At 40.0% G+C, this 17,358-nt stretch overlaps 1 protein-coding gene across 3 annotated transcripts in view; it reads left to right on the top strand.

Annotated features, from left to right (window-relative positions):
- Window positions 1-17,358, top strand: part of TRPM4 (transient receptor potential cation channel subfamily M member 4) — a 197,893-nt gene that overhangs the window by 37,972 nt on the left and 142,563 nt on the right. The window contains exon 1 of one of the 3 annotated variants that reach the window (XM_089671602.1): window positions 12,244-12,328. The exons of the other annotated variants lie outside the window; for them this stretch is intronic. Coding sequence (XP_089527728.1) covers window positions 12,314-12,328 — 15 coding nt within the window. The 5' untranslated portion in view covers window positions 12,244-12,313. Of the gene's footprint in view, window positions 1-12,243; window positions 12,329-17,358 lie in introns of those variants that run through there. 3 annotated transcript variants of the gene reach the window in all.

The following is a 17,358-nucleotide window of genomic DNA, read 5'->3' as shown; positions in this document are numbered from 1 at the left end:
CTCCTCCCACAGTGCCATGCATGTTTCACGAGCCACTTTTGCTACAGTTGCAATACCTATAAGAAAGTAGTGCTCTCTCTGCTTCTGTTCTCTCTATTTCTCACAAAATGTCTGAAATAGTTAATTATTCACTATTTTTCAGTGCATTCTGGGCATTTGGGAGGGTCTTCTGAGGTTATCTTTTTAAAATGCTTCTAAATGCAAACGTGTATAAACGCGGTAGGTAAAAGCGGCTAAACTGACGTTTTTAACCTATGTTTTCTATCAGTCAGTTTCCAGCAGTCAGAAAAGTTTTTCAAATGCCCTGTGTACATGAGCCCTAAAAAAGCACTGATATAGTGAGTACAAGATCTGCTTGCTCCTCGTAATCTGGCTTGCATTTCCAGACATGGAGAAGTATAGTGTCCCACAAATGTAACATTAATGATGTGCATGAACTGAACTCAGACAATGATCGGTGTCAGGTTGCCAATTCATGCATGCACACAGAGGAGCAGAGCTGCTGTTAGAAACTACGGGGCCCCATTCAGCTAACTTGACAGGCCCCCACCCACCGAAAAACAAAACCGTTTACTATGCTTTAGTTATGAAGGAACACAGTGAGTGATCAATACTGATCACTCATTGTATTTAGGCAGGAAAAGAAGGTGCTGGTAAATGTGACATATTTACCGGACCCTATTGTGTGCTTGCAGCTGCTTGTGAGAAGGAGAAGAGTGAAGCTGGCAGCACCGCATGTTTGCCAGCAGGAGGTTGAGTAGAAGAAGAGGAGAGTCATATAGCCCCGGGCTGATCACTCTGCCTTCTCACATCCGAGTCACCCAGCGGCCTGGACCCTGTACAGGAGGACTGGTGTTACCCCCTTATCCACGGCCCTGCAGAGGAGAATGTAGTTTATAAGGCCCCTTTCACCAGTGGCATCTTAATAGCATCAAGTTAATGTACTGGGGCCCCTACTAAGGAGATGATGGCCTGCAGCACTGCTTGGTCTCATTTTTAAAGACTACGTGGTGCTGCTGTGCTCCTCTATCTCCCTGCTGTGAGTTACATAGTTAATCCAGCTAAAAAAGACAAAAGTCCATCCAGTTCAACCATAGAAAAAAAAAGTTATACCCAAAGTTGATCTAGAGCAGTGTTTCTCAACTCCAGTCCTCATGGACCCGCAACAGGTCATGTTTTCAGGATTTCCCTCAGATGAAACAGCTGTGGTAATTACTAAGGCAGTGAAACTGATCAAATCACCTGTGCAAAATAATGGAAATCCTGAAAACATGACCTGTTGGGGGTTCATGAGGACTGGAGTTGAGAAACACTGATCTAGAGGAAGGCTTAAAAGCAAAGCACGATCCAATTTTCACCTGCTGGGGAAAAAAAATCCTTCCTGATCACCTGAGAGGCAATCGGATATTCCCTGGATCAACTTTACCTATAAATATTAGATTCCAGTTATATTCTGTATATCTAAGAAAGAATCCAGGCCTTTTTTGAAGCAATCCACTGAGCTGGCCAGAACCAACTCTTGAGGGAGTCTATTCCACATCTTCACAGCTCTCACTGTGAAGAAACCTTTCCATGTTTGGAGATTACATTTCTTTTCCTCCAGACGTAAAGAGTGTCCCCTTGTCCTCTGTGATGACCTCAGGGTGAATAACTCTACACAGAGTACACAGAGTTCACTATATGAACCACTGATGTATTTATACATGTTGATCATATCCCCCCTAATCTTCTCTTCTCAAGAGAGAATAAATTCAGTTCCTCTAATCTTTCCTCATAGCTGAGCTCCTCCATGCCTCGTATCAGTTTAGTTGCTCTTCTCTGTACTTTCTCAAGTTCCCCAATGTTCTTTTTGTGAATTGGTGCCCAAAACTGAACTGCATATTCCAGATGAGGTGTTACTAATGCTTTGTACCGGGGTAATATGATATCTCTCTCTCTGGAGTCTATACCTCTATTAATACAAGAGAGGATTTTGCTCGCTTTAGAAACCGCAGCTTGGCATTGCATGCCATTATTAAGCTTGTGATCTACCAGAACCCCCAGATCCTTCTCCACCATTGATACCCCCAGTTGTACCCCCCCTAGTATGTAAGTGACGTTGCTGCCACATCTCTTGTCAGCCTATAGTGGCAGAGCCTAATGCAAGATTACCCCCTGGGCACTGGCCCATGCATTAAAACAGCCCTGCCTTTCACATGGGCGGCCGAAGGAGTAGTAAAAACAGGCAGTTGAGGCATGGTTTACCACCCTTCACAGCTCACCTAAAACCTAACATACAACCGGAGTGGGCTATACACATGTTGAAGCTGCAATGCTTTGCATCGTGGCAGTGGCAAATTTAACATGGGCAGTCAGCCGCTTGTCAAACTCACCCATTCAAATCAATGGGGCAGCACCACAACCATAAGCCAACCAACTTGGCTCATGATTGCAGCTTGTTCGTCCCATTCAAAATTGCCATTTTTTCAAAAAGGAAAAAAAGAGGGCATTCACAAGGCGGCAGGGTAGCCTCCTGTACGCTTGGAAGCCTCAGCATAGCTGCTTTATGAAAATGAATCCACTACGGATTGCTTTTTAGAGAACACTGTAGTTCAAACCTAGGCTATATCTGTTAAGATTACCCATATTAACCAGTAGAAGGCAACAATGTAGGTGGGACCAGATGCACACTTCAAAGTAAAGAATCATGAAAGAGTGTGGATGTGAAAAAACACCCTGCAGCAATGATGATAGGTGTGTGCTTGTGCATTTAAATGGGGAAGGAGGAGCACCCAGGACACCCACTGAGATCTTTTCTATTGTGAGCAAATACTATCTAATATATAAATAATATTGCATTTTCCTGCTTAGCACATATACAGTTGTGTCCAAAATTATTCAACCCCCACTGAAATTGAGTGTTTTGGCCAGTTTGACATTGCTTTTGATCATTCAGTCATCTTGCTTACATTTACATTAAAGAGGCACTTGTAGGTCAGACAAATATAACATAACAGTTATAATGAAATAACCACAAATGTCTTTTCTGTGCTCACAGCATTATCAGTTTTATTCAACCCCCAAGTGACATTCAATCTTAGTACTTAGTACAGCATCCTTTTACAGTTATAACAGCTTTTAAACGTGAAGCATAGCTTGACACAAGTGTCTTGCAGCGATCTACGGGTATCTTCGCCCATTCTTCATGGGCAAAGGCCTCCAGTTCAGTCACATTCTTAGGCTTGCGCACTGCAACTGCTTTCTTTAAGTCCCACCAGAGGTTCTCAATCGGATTTAAGTCTGGTGACTGCGATGGCCACTCCAAAATGTTCCAGCCTTTCCTCTGCAACCATGCTCTAGTGGACTTGGAGGTATGCTTGGGATCATTGTCCTGTTGAAAGGTCCAACGTCTCCCAAGCCTCAGGTGTGTGACGGACTGCATCACGTTTCCATCCAATATCTCCTGGTACTGAAGAGAATTCATGGTACCTTGCACACGCTGAAGCTTCCCTGTACCTGCAGAAGCAAAACAGCCCCAAAGCATGATTGACCCTCCACCATGCTTCACAGTAGGCAAGGTGTTCTTTTCATCATAGGCCTTGTTCTTCCTCCTCCAAACATAGCGTTGATCCATGGGCCCAAACAGTTCTAATTTTGTTTCATCAGTCCACAGAACACTATCCCACAACTTTTGTGGTTTGTCCACATGGCTTTTGGCATACTGCAGTCGACTCTTCTTATTCTTTGGAGACAGCAAGGGGGTACGCCTGGGAGTTCTGGCACGGAGGCCTTCATTACGCAGTGTGCGTCTTATTGTCTGGGCTGAAACTTCTGTACCCACATCTGACAAATCTTTTCTCAGTTCCTCAGCAGTCACACGGGGACTTCTCTCCACTCTACGCTTCAGGTAGCGCACAGCAGTCGAAGTCAGCATCTTCTTTCTGCCACGACCAGGTAGCGTTTCAACAGTGCCCTTTGCCTTGAATTTGCGAATGATGCTTCCTAAGGTGTCTCTTGGTATGTTTAACATCTTTGCAATCTTCTTATAGCCATTGCCCTTCCTGTGAAGAGAAATCACCTCTTCTCTTGTCTTCCTGGACCATTCTCTTGCCTTCACCATGTTTGTAACCACACCAGTAAATGTCTAGAAGGAGCTGAGTATCACAGTCATTTTAAAGCTGCCTAATTGGTGCTTATTATGCTTGATTGCTGCTCGGTGACATCCACAGGTGTTTTCAATACCTGATGGAAAGCACCTGTATGAACCTCTGTTCTTCAGAGTGGTAGTCTTTAAGGGGTTGAATAATTGTGGCAATGAAGAAACCACATAAGAACCATTTACTACTGTATTACATAAACAATTGATGTCATTTTAGTTGCATTTGGGTAGTTACAACGTCCTTGTAGGATTTGATTCTGAATACAATTCCAAATGTACACTATAGTCCCTAAACCCCTTTACAGCATTGGGGGTTGAATAATTTTGGACACAACTGTAAATGGTCTTCAGCAGTCGAGGAGTTTTGAGGTTTTTGAAGGTTTAAGACCTTTTTGCCTAATAGCATATTAATGCTCAAAAATGAGATATAATTTAAGATCATCAGTTGATTTGCTTATTCACTGAATGGCAAGTTCAGACATCAGACAGACAATATCTTTAATATATGAAAGAAAATGTTTTTTGCTAGTTTAGGAATGACGTTTGCCTTGCCCACAGTCAGAACAGTGCTTAGAGCATGGACTCTGCTTCTATATTGACAACACAAAGCGTACTGACATACCTCACATAGTGCATAGACTTACAAGAGGAAAGGGCTTGAATAAATTGTTTACCCTGGGGTCATTACTCGCCAGATAGGACACTAGAAGCTGCAAAATGTGGAGAGAAGGGTAAGCTTCTTTTATCATAACACCATACCACGGGGCATGCACAGGAAATTAATAACTGGAGTTTGAGTCGAACTTAATTTAATTTCCTTTTTTTTACTATACGTTTTTTAAACAATTTTATATCTGTTTTTCAATGGGGCCTATATATCAGTGTTAAGAAAAGATATAGACAATTTCCACTCAAGTCAACTATTTTTAATTAGATTCAAATGAAAAATGTGTGATAAATAGATCCTATATGTACAATCTTTGTTTAATAGCCAAGCATTTAATATATGATAAGTCTTGAAAGGAAAGGCTTCATCTGTGAATATACTAGTAGAATTTCAAACAACAATTTGTATGAAAATTCCTAGGAAACTTCATACGGAAATTCTCAGCACATTTGAATGTTGTAACTGTTGATTTTTTTTGGAAGGAATGGACTTTACTGAACAAAAGCCATTTGTACATTAGAGAAAAAATGTCCATCTCTGTGGTCAAACATGAACAATGATTTGACCCCACTAATGATTAGAAAAAAACAAACAAACATCCTTATGAAAAATGTAAAAATTAAGTTTTACTAGTGTATACCTAGCTTTAAATACATTCGGGTAAAGGTAGGAATGTATTGGGTATAACGATCTACACTTTCAGTATAATGACTTTAACACAGAGCAAAGGATAAAGTATCGATTAACTTAGGAGCCAATTTAGAAAGCTGTAGTATGGCTTTGCCACCTCCATACCACATGTGGACGTACGTGATATTATTATACTTTGACATTATAGCCTTGGGACAGTGTTTTTAGTATTTAGCAGTAGTATAGATTATATTGAGCACCTTTTCTTCTCCTTTTTTCCCACTTGAAGCATCAATTATAATTGTGGTGGTATAGATTGATATGCATATTCCATTTTCATTCTGTGCTTTTTCTTCATATTTTGTAATATGTGGATGTTACACTTGAGTACATACCTTAAAAGTATTTTATTACTTTTTATGTGTGACACCTGGCCTTTTTGAACATTTGTTCTGCATTCTAGTGCCTTTTGCATGGTACCTTTTGACATACTGTTATACCAGCATTCTTTTGATCGTGTCAATCTTGTATGTATATTTTTGCCTTCCATATCCAGTTATTTATGTGATACCTGGTATGCCTTTCTTGTTCATTGAGAGATACAAGATTAAGAGACAATTGGGTTGTACCGCTACCTAGAGGAGGATTTGGACACTGGCAAAGAAAAAAAAAAAACAGTGACCAGCATGCCTTATCTTTTTCTAGTGTCCTAGCAGAATAAAAATGTTTCTTTGCTGAGAAAAAGTTAATGTTACTAAACCCACAACAGTAAAATCAGTCTGTATATGCAGTACAGCATGATTGTTATACTCACTGTGAAACCTAAGGGGTTAATCCTCCGAATTGTGTAAAAAGGATGTTTGATCTTGTCTTCTCTAATCCTCCTTTTCCCCAGTCCCGAATCCATCTCCAGAAAGAACAGTGCCTTGGGGCAAGCTGCACATACTCAGTTTGGTGTGTATTGCTAGATCGTTTTTTGTTTTGTTTTCTTAGGAGAGTGCATATGACCAGCACAGGGCCAGGCAGAGGGTCAAGGGTCCTGCACCCTCATAGGACAATGAGGGGAGAATGAAAACTCCTCCTACAAGCTTTAACCAGTGCTCTGCTGGACATTGATAGAAGTCACAAGACTACTTTAACTGCTGATGAGAAAAGTTATTTATTAGTTTATATTTACTAAAACCATTACATTTCCATGTTTTGTGTACTGTGGGAGACCAGATATAATGAATGCAGGGTCCTGGGTTTAGTAACATGTTAACTAATTTTTGCTGTCAATTTTTTTCTAAAACATTCTGTATATTGCTTTGTTCAATCAATATTTCCCTACACATTGCTTTGGCTGGTCTGTATGTGCAGCTATCCAGATTGCCATATCATCAGCAATAGCTTTGGAGTCCCTGTTTTTTGGATAGTGCAAATTTTCACTGTCATTTTCAGTGATAAAAGCCAGTGATAAAAGTCAGTGATAAAAGCAAAATTCAACCCTCCATATACTGTATAAAACGAGTTTTTTAACTTACATCTGAAAAGAAAGACAGACATTGTGGAGTCTGGTAGTCCTACCTTGTATTTAGTAGGTCTGACTCCTAAATAATATTTCATTGTACAACAGTGTAACATAATGTAAACAGCATGGGAAATCATTACAAAGACCAAACTGTCCAGACCTATACCTTTATCTGCAAAGTCACGCTCAGGGTGGTAGCCAATGCTATTGGTTATACACAAGTTGTCAAGCTGATTACAGAATCAATGTTCACACTATATAAATTGGTTTCTTATTCCCCCTTGCAAAAAATTTAGTCTGCTCTTTTAGTCAATTCTCAATGTTTCCTAAAAACTAAGAGTATTGAAAACTCAGAGGAAAATGTGTTTTCAGGTATTGCAGCTAAGCTCCTTCATCTGGCTATTGTATGTCTAGCTAGGAGAGTAAAACATTGCTACATATACAGTATCTTCTGAAAAAGCATATAGTTATGTTAAGGTTTAAAACAGAACTTGAAAATGGGTTCATCTCACTGGGATCCATAGGATATGGTGCATAAATATGAACATGTTACAAAATATCCCTGTATCGCTACAATACACGGATTCCTGATATGTGCCTGCTGTACCATGCACTAGTATGAAAAAGTATTCTGTTCTCTTTGTATTGCTTCTTTTTGTGTGAAATTCCTGGTGTTCCTGCCCAGTCACTCTGCGTTCCTATTAAAATGGATCACACTAAGCAGGAAAACCCAGTGTGGTCAGTTTTCTGGCTGTGTTGGGAGCTAATCCAATGATCAGGCTATGGGATCTGTAGTGGGCATAGAGCACATGACCACAACTAATGTGCACCCGTTTCAAACAAACGGAAGTGATGGGAAAAAGGAGAGATTCAGGAGCATACAGAGGATGTTACAAGTAAGCAGAAAAACACAATAAGAAATTATTTAGCCTTGTTTCACACCAGTGCAACTTGTCATGCAACTTGACAGTCCAAAGTTGCACCCCATTTGCAGCAATGGAACTGTTTTAAATAGGTGTGACTCAAGTCGCAGCTACTTTGAAACAAGGTTCCTGCACTCTTTCTGTGCAACTTGCATTGACATCTGTTAAATGAAATTGCACAGTGTCAGAAAGACAAAATGAAATAACATTGAATAGTCAGCATTGAAGTCGAGCTGAATTAACGCAACTTCAAAGCCGCACTAGTGTGAACCAGGGCTTAATGAAGAAATGATTACAGGAACATTAAGTAATGGATGTATATGGATTATTTTTTGGAGAAAGGGATATTATTTAGAGTCACTTTAAATAATATCAAATACCATAGATAATACTGTCCTAACACTATATACATCAGATGACCTAGAAAGGTGCAAGTTGGTTGTCAGTGGTCATTTTTATATTGACTGGACAGGGCAAGTTATATTTAATATTTATTTAGTAATGGCTGCTAACTGAAGGAAAGGCTATTTACACATATCCTCCCAATCCCTCCATAAATACCTGGAACATCTGCCTACCACTTAAAGTGTAGTTCTTCAATGGACATGTATTCTTACCTGAATCTTTATGTGCTTTGTGTTTTTATTCCAGATCTGTGCAGTAATAAAGTGTGAAACTTTGCTCTTGTGCAGGAGCTTCCTGTAACAAAGACAGATCACTGCTGCTTTCTCTCCTTGTGCAGGTTGACTGGTCTTGTCTCTGCCCCCTCTTGTAGTTTTCTACATACAGCCTGTAGTAGGGGCATCTGCATGGCCCCTCCCACAGCTATTACTGCTACTAGTATGAGGCATTAACTGGGTTTGCAAAGGCATTTTACTGCATACATAGTAGGTTTGTATCATTTGTGGATTTGGGCAATATATCTAAAGATTTTTTTTTACCTGGAGTTCAGCTTTAAATCCTTTCAACACGTGTGCATGTTATAGCTTGGGTGTTTCTTGTTTACTCAGAATTGTACTGCTTATTTCATCTGTACTTTTTTTGCATTTTGTAAGAGTATTTCAGTTTTAATTTCTCTGATATTGCGTAGTGTGGAATAATTTGTTGCGGTTGGGTGATTGTTTGTTTGGTAATTTACTAATTCAGATTGCTGCCTGTTATTTCTGCAGCTTCAGTTATGCTGGTTCTGCTGCATTTTGTTGATAATATTTTGCATTAACACATGTTTTTGTGTGTTTTTAGGTATGCTGAGGTAAGGCAGCTGATTCATATCAAAAGGAATTTCAGTGCACCTCAGTGCATGAATAAACAGACCAGTAATGGGCTTTTTTTCAGTGCAGCACACCATAATATTGAGTGTGCTAAAACGCATATGCATTATGGTGTGCAGGGTAATTCTATTGGTGTGCCATTCAAAATCAACTGCACTCCGTTATTGTGTGTTGTAGTATTTCCATTTTACCACTTTATTGTTATGCATATTTTTACATAGGACCCTAAAATCAAAGGTCTTTGATCTATTTACAGCTGTCCATTTTCCTGCAATATAATTCATTTTTCTGCATTAAAGTGCATTCCAGGAAGAAATCACATTCTTTCTAATGTGGCTTCTTCACACCCATTGAGTATTTGTTTTCAGTTGGATAAGCTCCCATTTACATCTACTCTACATGCGTGCATAGGTTTGAATGGGCCCTTGCTGACTCTTGGTTTGGCTAGTTAAATTACATTGGAGGTACATTTTAGTAAGACTGGATGAGTAGATCAATTTGAGATTGGTTTAGCATATGAATTACATTTTCAGTAATATCGTTGCTACTTTCCACCATTTCAAAGTCTTTGCTTTGGAAGTTTTAACAGAGATTTAGGTTGGCCTCAGATATCTCTCTCAGAATGGCAATGATAGAGATAGTTGCTTCTCCCCAAACTTGTAGTTAGTGCCAAAAACTGATGGTGACCGTGCCACATCCATTGTACTTTGATTCTTCCTTACTCTCCATAGAAGAGGGAAGGATGAGGTCCTCTGGGAAGGTGACTTCCAGTCTCCAATTTGGAGGACCGCATAATTTTAACATGAGATGCACAAAATCAAGAAAATCACTTGTCCTTATTGGCTCATTTATGGCCTACATTAGCCTGCAACCTCATTCTTCAGGGTGTTGAGATATTTTTGACCTTCTGCTTAGTAGAAGACGTCGCAGGCAGACAAATGACATAGTTACATAGTTAGTCTGGCTGAAAAAAGACAAAAGTCCATCCAGTTCAACCATAGGAAAAAAAAAGTTATAATCCTACACCCACAGTTGATCCAGAGGAAGGCAAAAAACCCACCTGGGAATCTGAAAAGTTGGACCTCCTACACAAAGGGTGTTAACAAAATGTAAAAAAAAAAAAAAAAATATTGCTCTGGCTACCTTGAATTTAACACAATAAACCCCCTTCAATAAGCAGTCCACCACAGATGGTATACAGTATACACCCAAACAAATTACATATACTAAAGTGAGTAGCGGTGCTATTATAAAACACACAAAGATATGAATCACAATAAAGCATCAAAGCATGCAGTGTTCTTTAAAAGTTCTCATACACAATGGTTACATATAAGGAACCTATGTTTTTGTTTTTGTTTTTTTTTTCCTTTTTTGTTTTTTTGCTTGTATTGGTTATTTAGGTTATTTTTCCTTTTTAAAGTGACATAATCCTTAAGAGGATGTGTGCATTTTATGTAAATAGTTTGCTCTTTAAATTTTGCTGAAGACATCCTGCTACTAACTCCAGATTTGCTGAAATGCATAGGGTATTTGTTTATCAAGAGAACATTACTCTTTTTTTTTCACCTGTTTTATGGTTTGTTTTTTTTCAACTTTATTGACCTTCACAATTGAAGCTATTGTTCTCTCCCTACCTTCCATGTGAGTGTACAGAGCTAGCGGTCTCTTTACTGAAACCAACAATGGAACAGCTAACCAGGAGAGTTATGGAGGGATAGCTGGAACAGTGATTTATTTAAAGTGTACCTATGGTCAAAATGTAAAAACATTATATTGATTTCCACATCCATGAATGTCCGTTATCTCTTGCCTACTCCTATTCATCTGAAAGATCTTGACATTTTGTAAACTGTGAAGATCCCTGCACATTTACTTACCTGAATTCGGGAGTAGGCACTCCTGTGTCACAAAATTCACAGATCCTGCCTTGTGAGCTATGGAGGTCCTGAGAGGAAGAGATTCAGGAGGTGGAGTCTGTACTGGAATCACTGGATGCAGGCACCAAGGTGCCATGGGATATGCAGTCCTTAAGCTGGCCATAGACGGTTTGAATCTTGGCTAGTTCAGCAGGGACCGACCGAGATTCAAACCATGTATGGGCAGGCTGAATGTACCGAAGTTGATTGACTGACTGATCAACATGGGTCCCACCAGCCTGTTGGATTTTACATGCGATCATTGCTAGCGGCTATTATAGCTTCTAGCAGTAATCACTGTGTTCTCCCAGCAGAGAAGGCTCCCCCATCAAAATGGGGTTACCCCATCAACACTGACTGTGATGATGGTGGAATCAGGCGACTTTCACAAGTTGCAGGAAAGAAAATTGCTAGCTTTAGAAATGGAAAGTAAATAGCAGAGGTGAAGCTGTAAAGCTTGCAGTAAATCCAGGAAGCTGAGGAAAGAGAGGGCCAGCAGAGAGGAAGCACTCACTATATGAAAGGAGATTTTTTCTAGTAAACTTATTTTGGATTGCCAAAAATTACTATTGTTTGTATTGCTATCACAATGCTGATGTTATAAAAGGAAAGTGTATGTTGTGACCATAGATTTCCTGTAACTTTTGATAGCCATTTGAGGCTTTATTGTATTTGTTATTTTTGTGTTTTATGAAAAAAATAGCATTGCTGCTTTCTTTTATGTACAGTAGGTAAAGATTGTTTACTGAATACTTTTGACGTCCAAAAAAGTCTTACGTAAGCAAAAACGTACGTGGTAGCTCTTCCTTCCTGGATATCATAGCTATAGAAGAAGACTTCATTAGCATCATGTCAATCAGCATGACATGGTGGAAGCAAAATATTTTCTCTTAGCTTCTCTTCTGTTGTTAAGAAAGACAGTGAAACTGTTCATTGAAAGGATTTGGAGTCTTCATAAGCACCACATATAGCAGAAATTAATTTTCTAATTAGAACAGAGGTCTCTAATTTTCACAATTTGATTACACAACATACACTTTCCCACACTTTGGTTTATTTTTGTTCATTCCCAGCGGAATTGTTAGAATAAGCTACAACAATATGCGATGAGTCAGGAAAGGCATCCACCCAGAGCTTCCTTTCATTACACTAACTCAAGACCACATCTAATCTGTTATTCATTTCTACAGCTACTGTACTGCAAGAACAGGCCAAGTTTATTTAAACTAGAAAAGTATTTGGATATGTACTGGAAATGGAGAAACATACGGTAGGTGCTCTTCAGAAGTGACTTTTTTTCAGTGTAGGAGAGTAAAAGCATGTGTCTATGTAAGAAAAAAAAGAGCATGGATTGAGAAATGGGGCTGTCACCTTGGGGATGCATAGTTTGGGTGTCAGGGGGATACAGTTTTATATATCTAGTGTTTTATAGAGTGGTACACATTAAATGGTATGAAGTGGCTCTGTGCTTTCAGCGTTGGACTATACACATTCTGTGCACTGATTCATCATATTGCATTATATTAACCATTTCAATACAGGGAACTTTTACCCTCTTCCTGCCCAGGTCAATTTTCAGCTTTTGGTGCTCACAGTTTGAATGACAATTGCGGTGTGTGTGTGTGTATGTATGTATATGTGTATGTATACTGTATGTGTGTATATATATGTATTTATATTAATAAAACACTGTGACCAGAGTAATATAGTGTTACCATAATAACATTGTTTTTTTTTTATTTTTTGTACACATTATGATTGCCTATATCAGTGAATTTCACTGCTATAGGTAAGCATTTAACTGCATTAAATCGATTAATTCAGTGTTTTTTGTTGTGGTTAGCTGTGATTGGCCACAGACTAATCACATGACAGACTAGCAGTGACTGGCCCAGTCTGTACATGTGATCACTGTGACTAATCACAGCTAACAAAACAATTGCTTACAATTGTCATGTGACCTGATGTGATTGGTCACATGGTACTGGCAACGGGCCGCTACACAGATCGGTCATTGGCCTATGGACACAGCTGGTGATAAATCACGCAGCAGGGCGGCCCCGTGGGCGCGTACAAGGTGGCGATCCGGGAGGACGTCATATGCCGCCCACTTGGATGGACGAGAGTCCCTCTCGGGCCAATTTAGACAGAATCCAATTAACCTACCAGCATGTCTTTGGAGTGTGGAAAGAAACCGGAGGACCTAGGGGAAACCCAAGCAGGCACAGGGTGAAAATGCAAACTCCAGGCAGGTGGTGCCATGGCTTGGATTCAACCCAATGACCGTAGTACTGCCAGGTGGAAGTGCTAACCATTTAGCCACTGTGCTGCCCAGCTTCATGCTAGCTGTATAGGAGGCTTCGCACACACATTCAGAATTCACAACTGTACTTTCATGGCTCATGCATCATTTTTCTATCTGATTTCCTCCATTTATACTGCACTCCAGCCCTCAGCTACCAACTCCTTAGGCAACATGCACACTTGAGCTAAAAAACTCTTTTTACAGGCATTTGAGCTTTTTTCTCTTCCTGTCAACTCCCCTTCATGTTAACATATGTGTCCAAGTACACTAGAGTTTTTTTTCAGGGGTTTAGAAGCAGAAAAAAAACACAATTTGTGCATTCAAGAGAGGAGTGTTTTGGCAGATACAAATGTCTGATGCACATATACGCACGTTAACACTAGCCTCTTTTAGTTCTTGAGGGTTTTTTTTTTTCAATGGCCAGAATAAATTAAAATTATGTCCAATGAAATGGAAAATAAAAACACCCAAGTACTGGATGCACTTACATGCATTTGAAAAAATGCCACTTAGGAATGTTTTTGCAATTGCCTTTTTCTTGCCAGTAGAAAAGAATGTAGGCTTCTTTCACATGGAGTAGACTGCAGCTGCGATCTGCTTGCACAGCGGACAATCTTTCTGCTGATCCCCACTGAACATGCGGATGACAGGTCTGTGTCCACTCTGCATTAACATGATGCATAGCAAACACGGACACAGACCACTTTCCTCTATGGATGGTCGGATGTAAACGGACTGCCTGTCCATTTACACCCGACTGCCACCCGATCCACTGGAGGGAAGGGGAACAGATCCCTATCCTTCTCTTTTTGACAGATCGGATCAGATGTAGGCAGGTGTAAATGAACACATGTCCATTTACACCCACCCCTCCATGTAGGAGAATAGAGGTTCTGATTGGTCCACCTGAAAAGTGGACAGGTAGACTCAATCACAACATCCCTGTGAAAGGGGCCTTAGAAGAGCCCCAGTGTGCATAAAGCCTGTTTTTCAACACAAAAGTCTCTTGCAGTTAGAGGCTGCAACCATTTTTACTGACAGGGATGTTTAAAATGATCAGCTTTTAATTATTTATGTAAAACCTGTATCCCAAAAGGAAAAAAAACTGTTTGCTGTAACTGATTATAAACTGTTATCTGGAGTTTGGCTTCAATTTGTCACTGTATTTAAATCTGCTAGTACATCTAACACTCCCCTCCCCCCAGACTGACAATTCTGCTATAAATGTGCCTCCTGTACTCCTTTATCTAGAGTGGTCCCTGCATAGTACAGAAGGTGTGCTATTGGCCAGATCACCAGGGGAAAACAAAGGGGAAAAAAATAAAAATAAAAAATAATACAGCCGCCACATCTAATGATTGGTAAGCTACAATATATTACATTTTTGGTTTTGGATTTAAACCCTGATTCACACCTATGCAACTTCAGGTGTGACATGCGTTTTTTCACCTGAAGTCGCATCTAATGTATTTCTCTGGCACTGTTTTGTCGTAATCAGTGTGATCTGAAGTAGCACGGTTTCTAAAAGAGTTCCTGCAGTACTTTTTTTTTCTTTTTTTTCAATTTCATTGCGACTTGCATTGACTTCTGTGGAATGAAGTCGCAAGCCATAGTGAAATCAGTGGTACAAATCACACTGATTTGCATCTTTGAAATTGTGCTACTTCAAGTGAAGTAGCGAGATTTCAAAGTTGCATTCAGTGTGAACCAGGGCTAATACTGCTTTAAGGTTTAGGATCGAATGGGTTTGATCAGAAAAATGCAGATGCACTCTCTAAAGCCCACTGGTAGTTTGAGCTTGAACCCACAGGTTCTAACAGGATGCATGGGTAAACAGCCTTTTTGGGTTTAGGGCAGAGTTGTGAATGGGGTTTACCTGCCATCTAGACCAGGGGTCTCTAAACGTTCTAAACAAAGGGCCAGTTTACTTTCCTTCAGACATTAGGGGGTCTGGACTGTGGCCAGTGGGAGTAGAAAAGGTCCTTGGTGTCAGTGGAAGGAAAACCGCCCCATCGTTGGTGTCATTAGAATAAACTGTGCCCCATCATTTGCGTCACTGGGCCCCATCGTTGGTGTCATTGTGACAAATTGTACCCCTTCAATGGTGTTGGGGGGGGTTGGGGATTATTCTCCATTCTTGGTATCAATGGAAGGAATAGTACCCAAAGGGCCAGATAAAAGCAAGCAAAGGTCCGCATCTGGCCCCCGGACCGCAGTTTGGAGACCACTGATCTAGACTGTGGGGTTTTGCCTGGTAGGTCTGTCTATCAGATGTCAGGCAGTTCAGCTCTGGCCACATCCTTTACCCCCCACTTGGGCATAATTTTAGTTTTCTCTGAAATGAGCAGTTTGATGTGTTTTGGAAAGAGTGACTGCATGCAGGCTATGCTGGAACAGTCTGCAGGCCTAAGATGGCCCATGTGTCAAAAATAGCTAGGAGGCTGAATGTTTTGTTGGCTAATGGATTGTGCTGTCACCATCCCCTGCAAGTAAAATTCTTTTGCATTGTGTTTGATGCCACAGTGACGAACAAACTCTGGCAGCAGGCCTGTAAACATACTGGAGGGTCTGGACTACCTGGCTGCAAGCTCTACCTTTTGATGTTGACCCACATTGTGTATCTCATGTTCTGTTAAACATAGTTATGGGCTTATCTGCAAATATTTTTTCATCTTTTCTCTTTGCAGAAGAATGTAGTCTGTTAAGATATGCCTTCTGAAGTGATTATAACTTTTCATAATCATGCAGATTTTTGTTTTAAAGGGAGAGACAGGAATGCAATTATTCACGGTCTATAGACATTTTTGCTATATGAGAAAATATTTTGCCTAAAAGGTTATTTGCATATTATAGAACATTGTGTTAAAGATTTGGTCACATTAGTGAATGTGTTTTTTTTAGAATTTAGAAGACATTTACACCTCACTGGAGACATTTACAAGCTCACTGGAGTTAAATCTCAACTGATGTCCCTCAAGTTCAATGTCTTTCAACTTCTGAAGCTTTGCTCCAGCAGTAGGCAAAACAAACCATTGTTATTTAGCTTTCTAATGACCTAACCGTGGCAGTAGACATGAGAAAGGTCTGTTAAGAACAGAACTATTACCTGCATTGTTGTTTCATGAAGTTATTCCTTAAACATTTTAGGCAAACATGTAACATACATTGGCCCAGGGGCGGACTGACCATTTGGAAACTCGGGCACTGCCCGAGAGCCCGGGGTCAGTAGGGGGCCCCATGAGATGCCCCTGGTACCTTTTTCATAGGTTTTTTTAAGTTTGGGCAAGGACGCAGGGGCCCCATGATCCCCTATTGCCCGGGGGCCCCATGAGTTGTCAGTCCGCCCCTGCATTGGCCATTGCTATTACACACATTCAACATTCATGAAGATGGATCTTTTAAAGAGCATGCAAGCAGTGCTCACGAGATATTATAATTCATCTGCCAGCATTTACTGTATATGAACTTTCCACACTGCCAGACAAACTATTGTCTTTTAGGTAGTTATCGTTCAACAATAATGTTGCATTAGCTAGTTTCTGAAATCTAGCAGGCCTGTTGGCCACCGATTACCAGTCCACAATGATCATGGTTTCAGATAATGTTTTTAAAGGAAATTATTATTTTTGAAACAATATAAAGCATGCAGTCAAATGTTGAGAGTGAACAACAGATATCCACTTATGACCAGGCATTATTACATCTTGCTAGCTAGCCCATGATGGCTTTGAACATTATCAGATACAACATACAAATTAGGCCATATTGTATGTACATTGATTGATCTGAACAACATTGGTAAAAGAAAATCTGCGTAGAGTTTGCTGTACTGTCCTTACAATGGTCTCTAAAAAATGTTCTTGTAACACGCACTGTTATATCAGCAGCCCAAAATTATCATCCAAAAATACAGTTATCTGTGTTTTGTTAACATGGGGAAAAAAAGGTGCTGATGATAATTGACTTCAGTGCAAAATCGTGTCCCATTGACTTCA

This window comes from Staurois parvus, unplaced genomic scaffold (genome assembly GCF_062004578.1).
Source record: "Staurois parvus isolate SC_StPar_1 unplaced genomic scaffold, SC_StPar_1.0 ptg000108l, whole genome shotgun sequence".
Classification (NCBI taxonomy): Eukaryota; Metazoa; Chordata; class Amphibia; order Anura; family Ranidae; genus Staurois; species Staurois parvus.
This window is presented reverse-complemented; position numbering and strand designations above follow the sequence as displayed.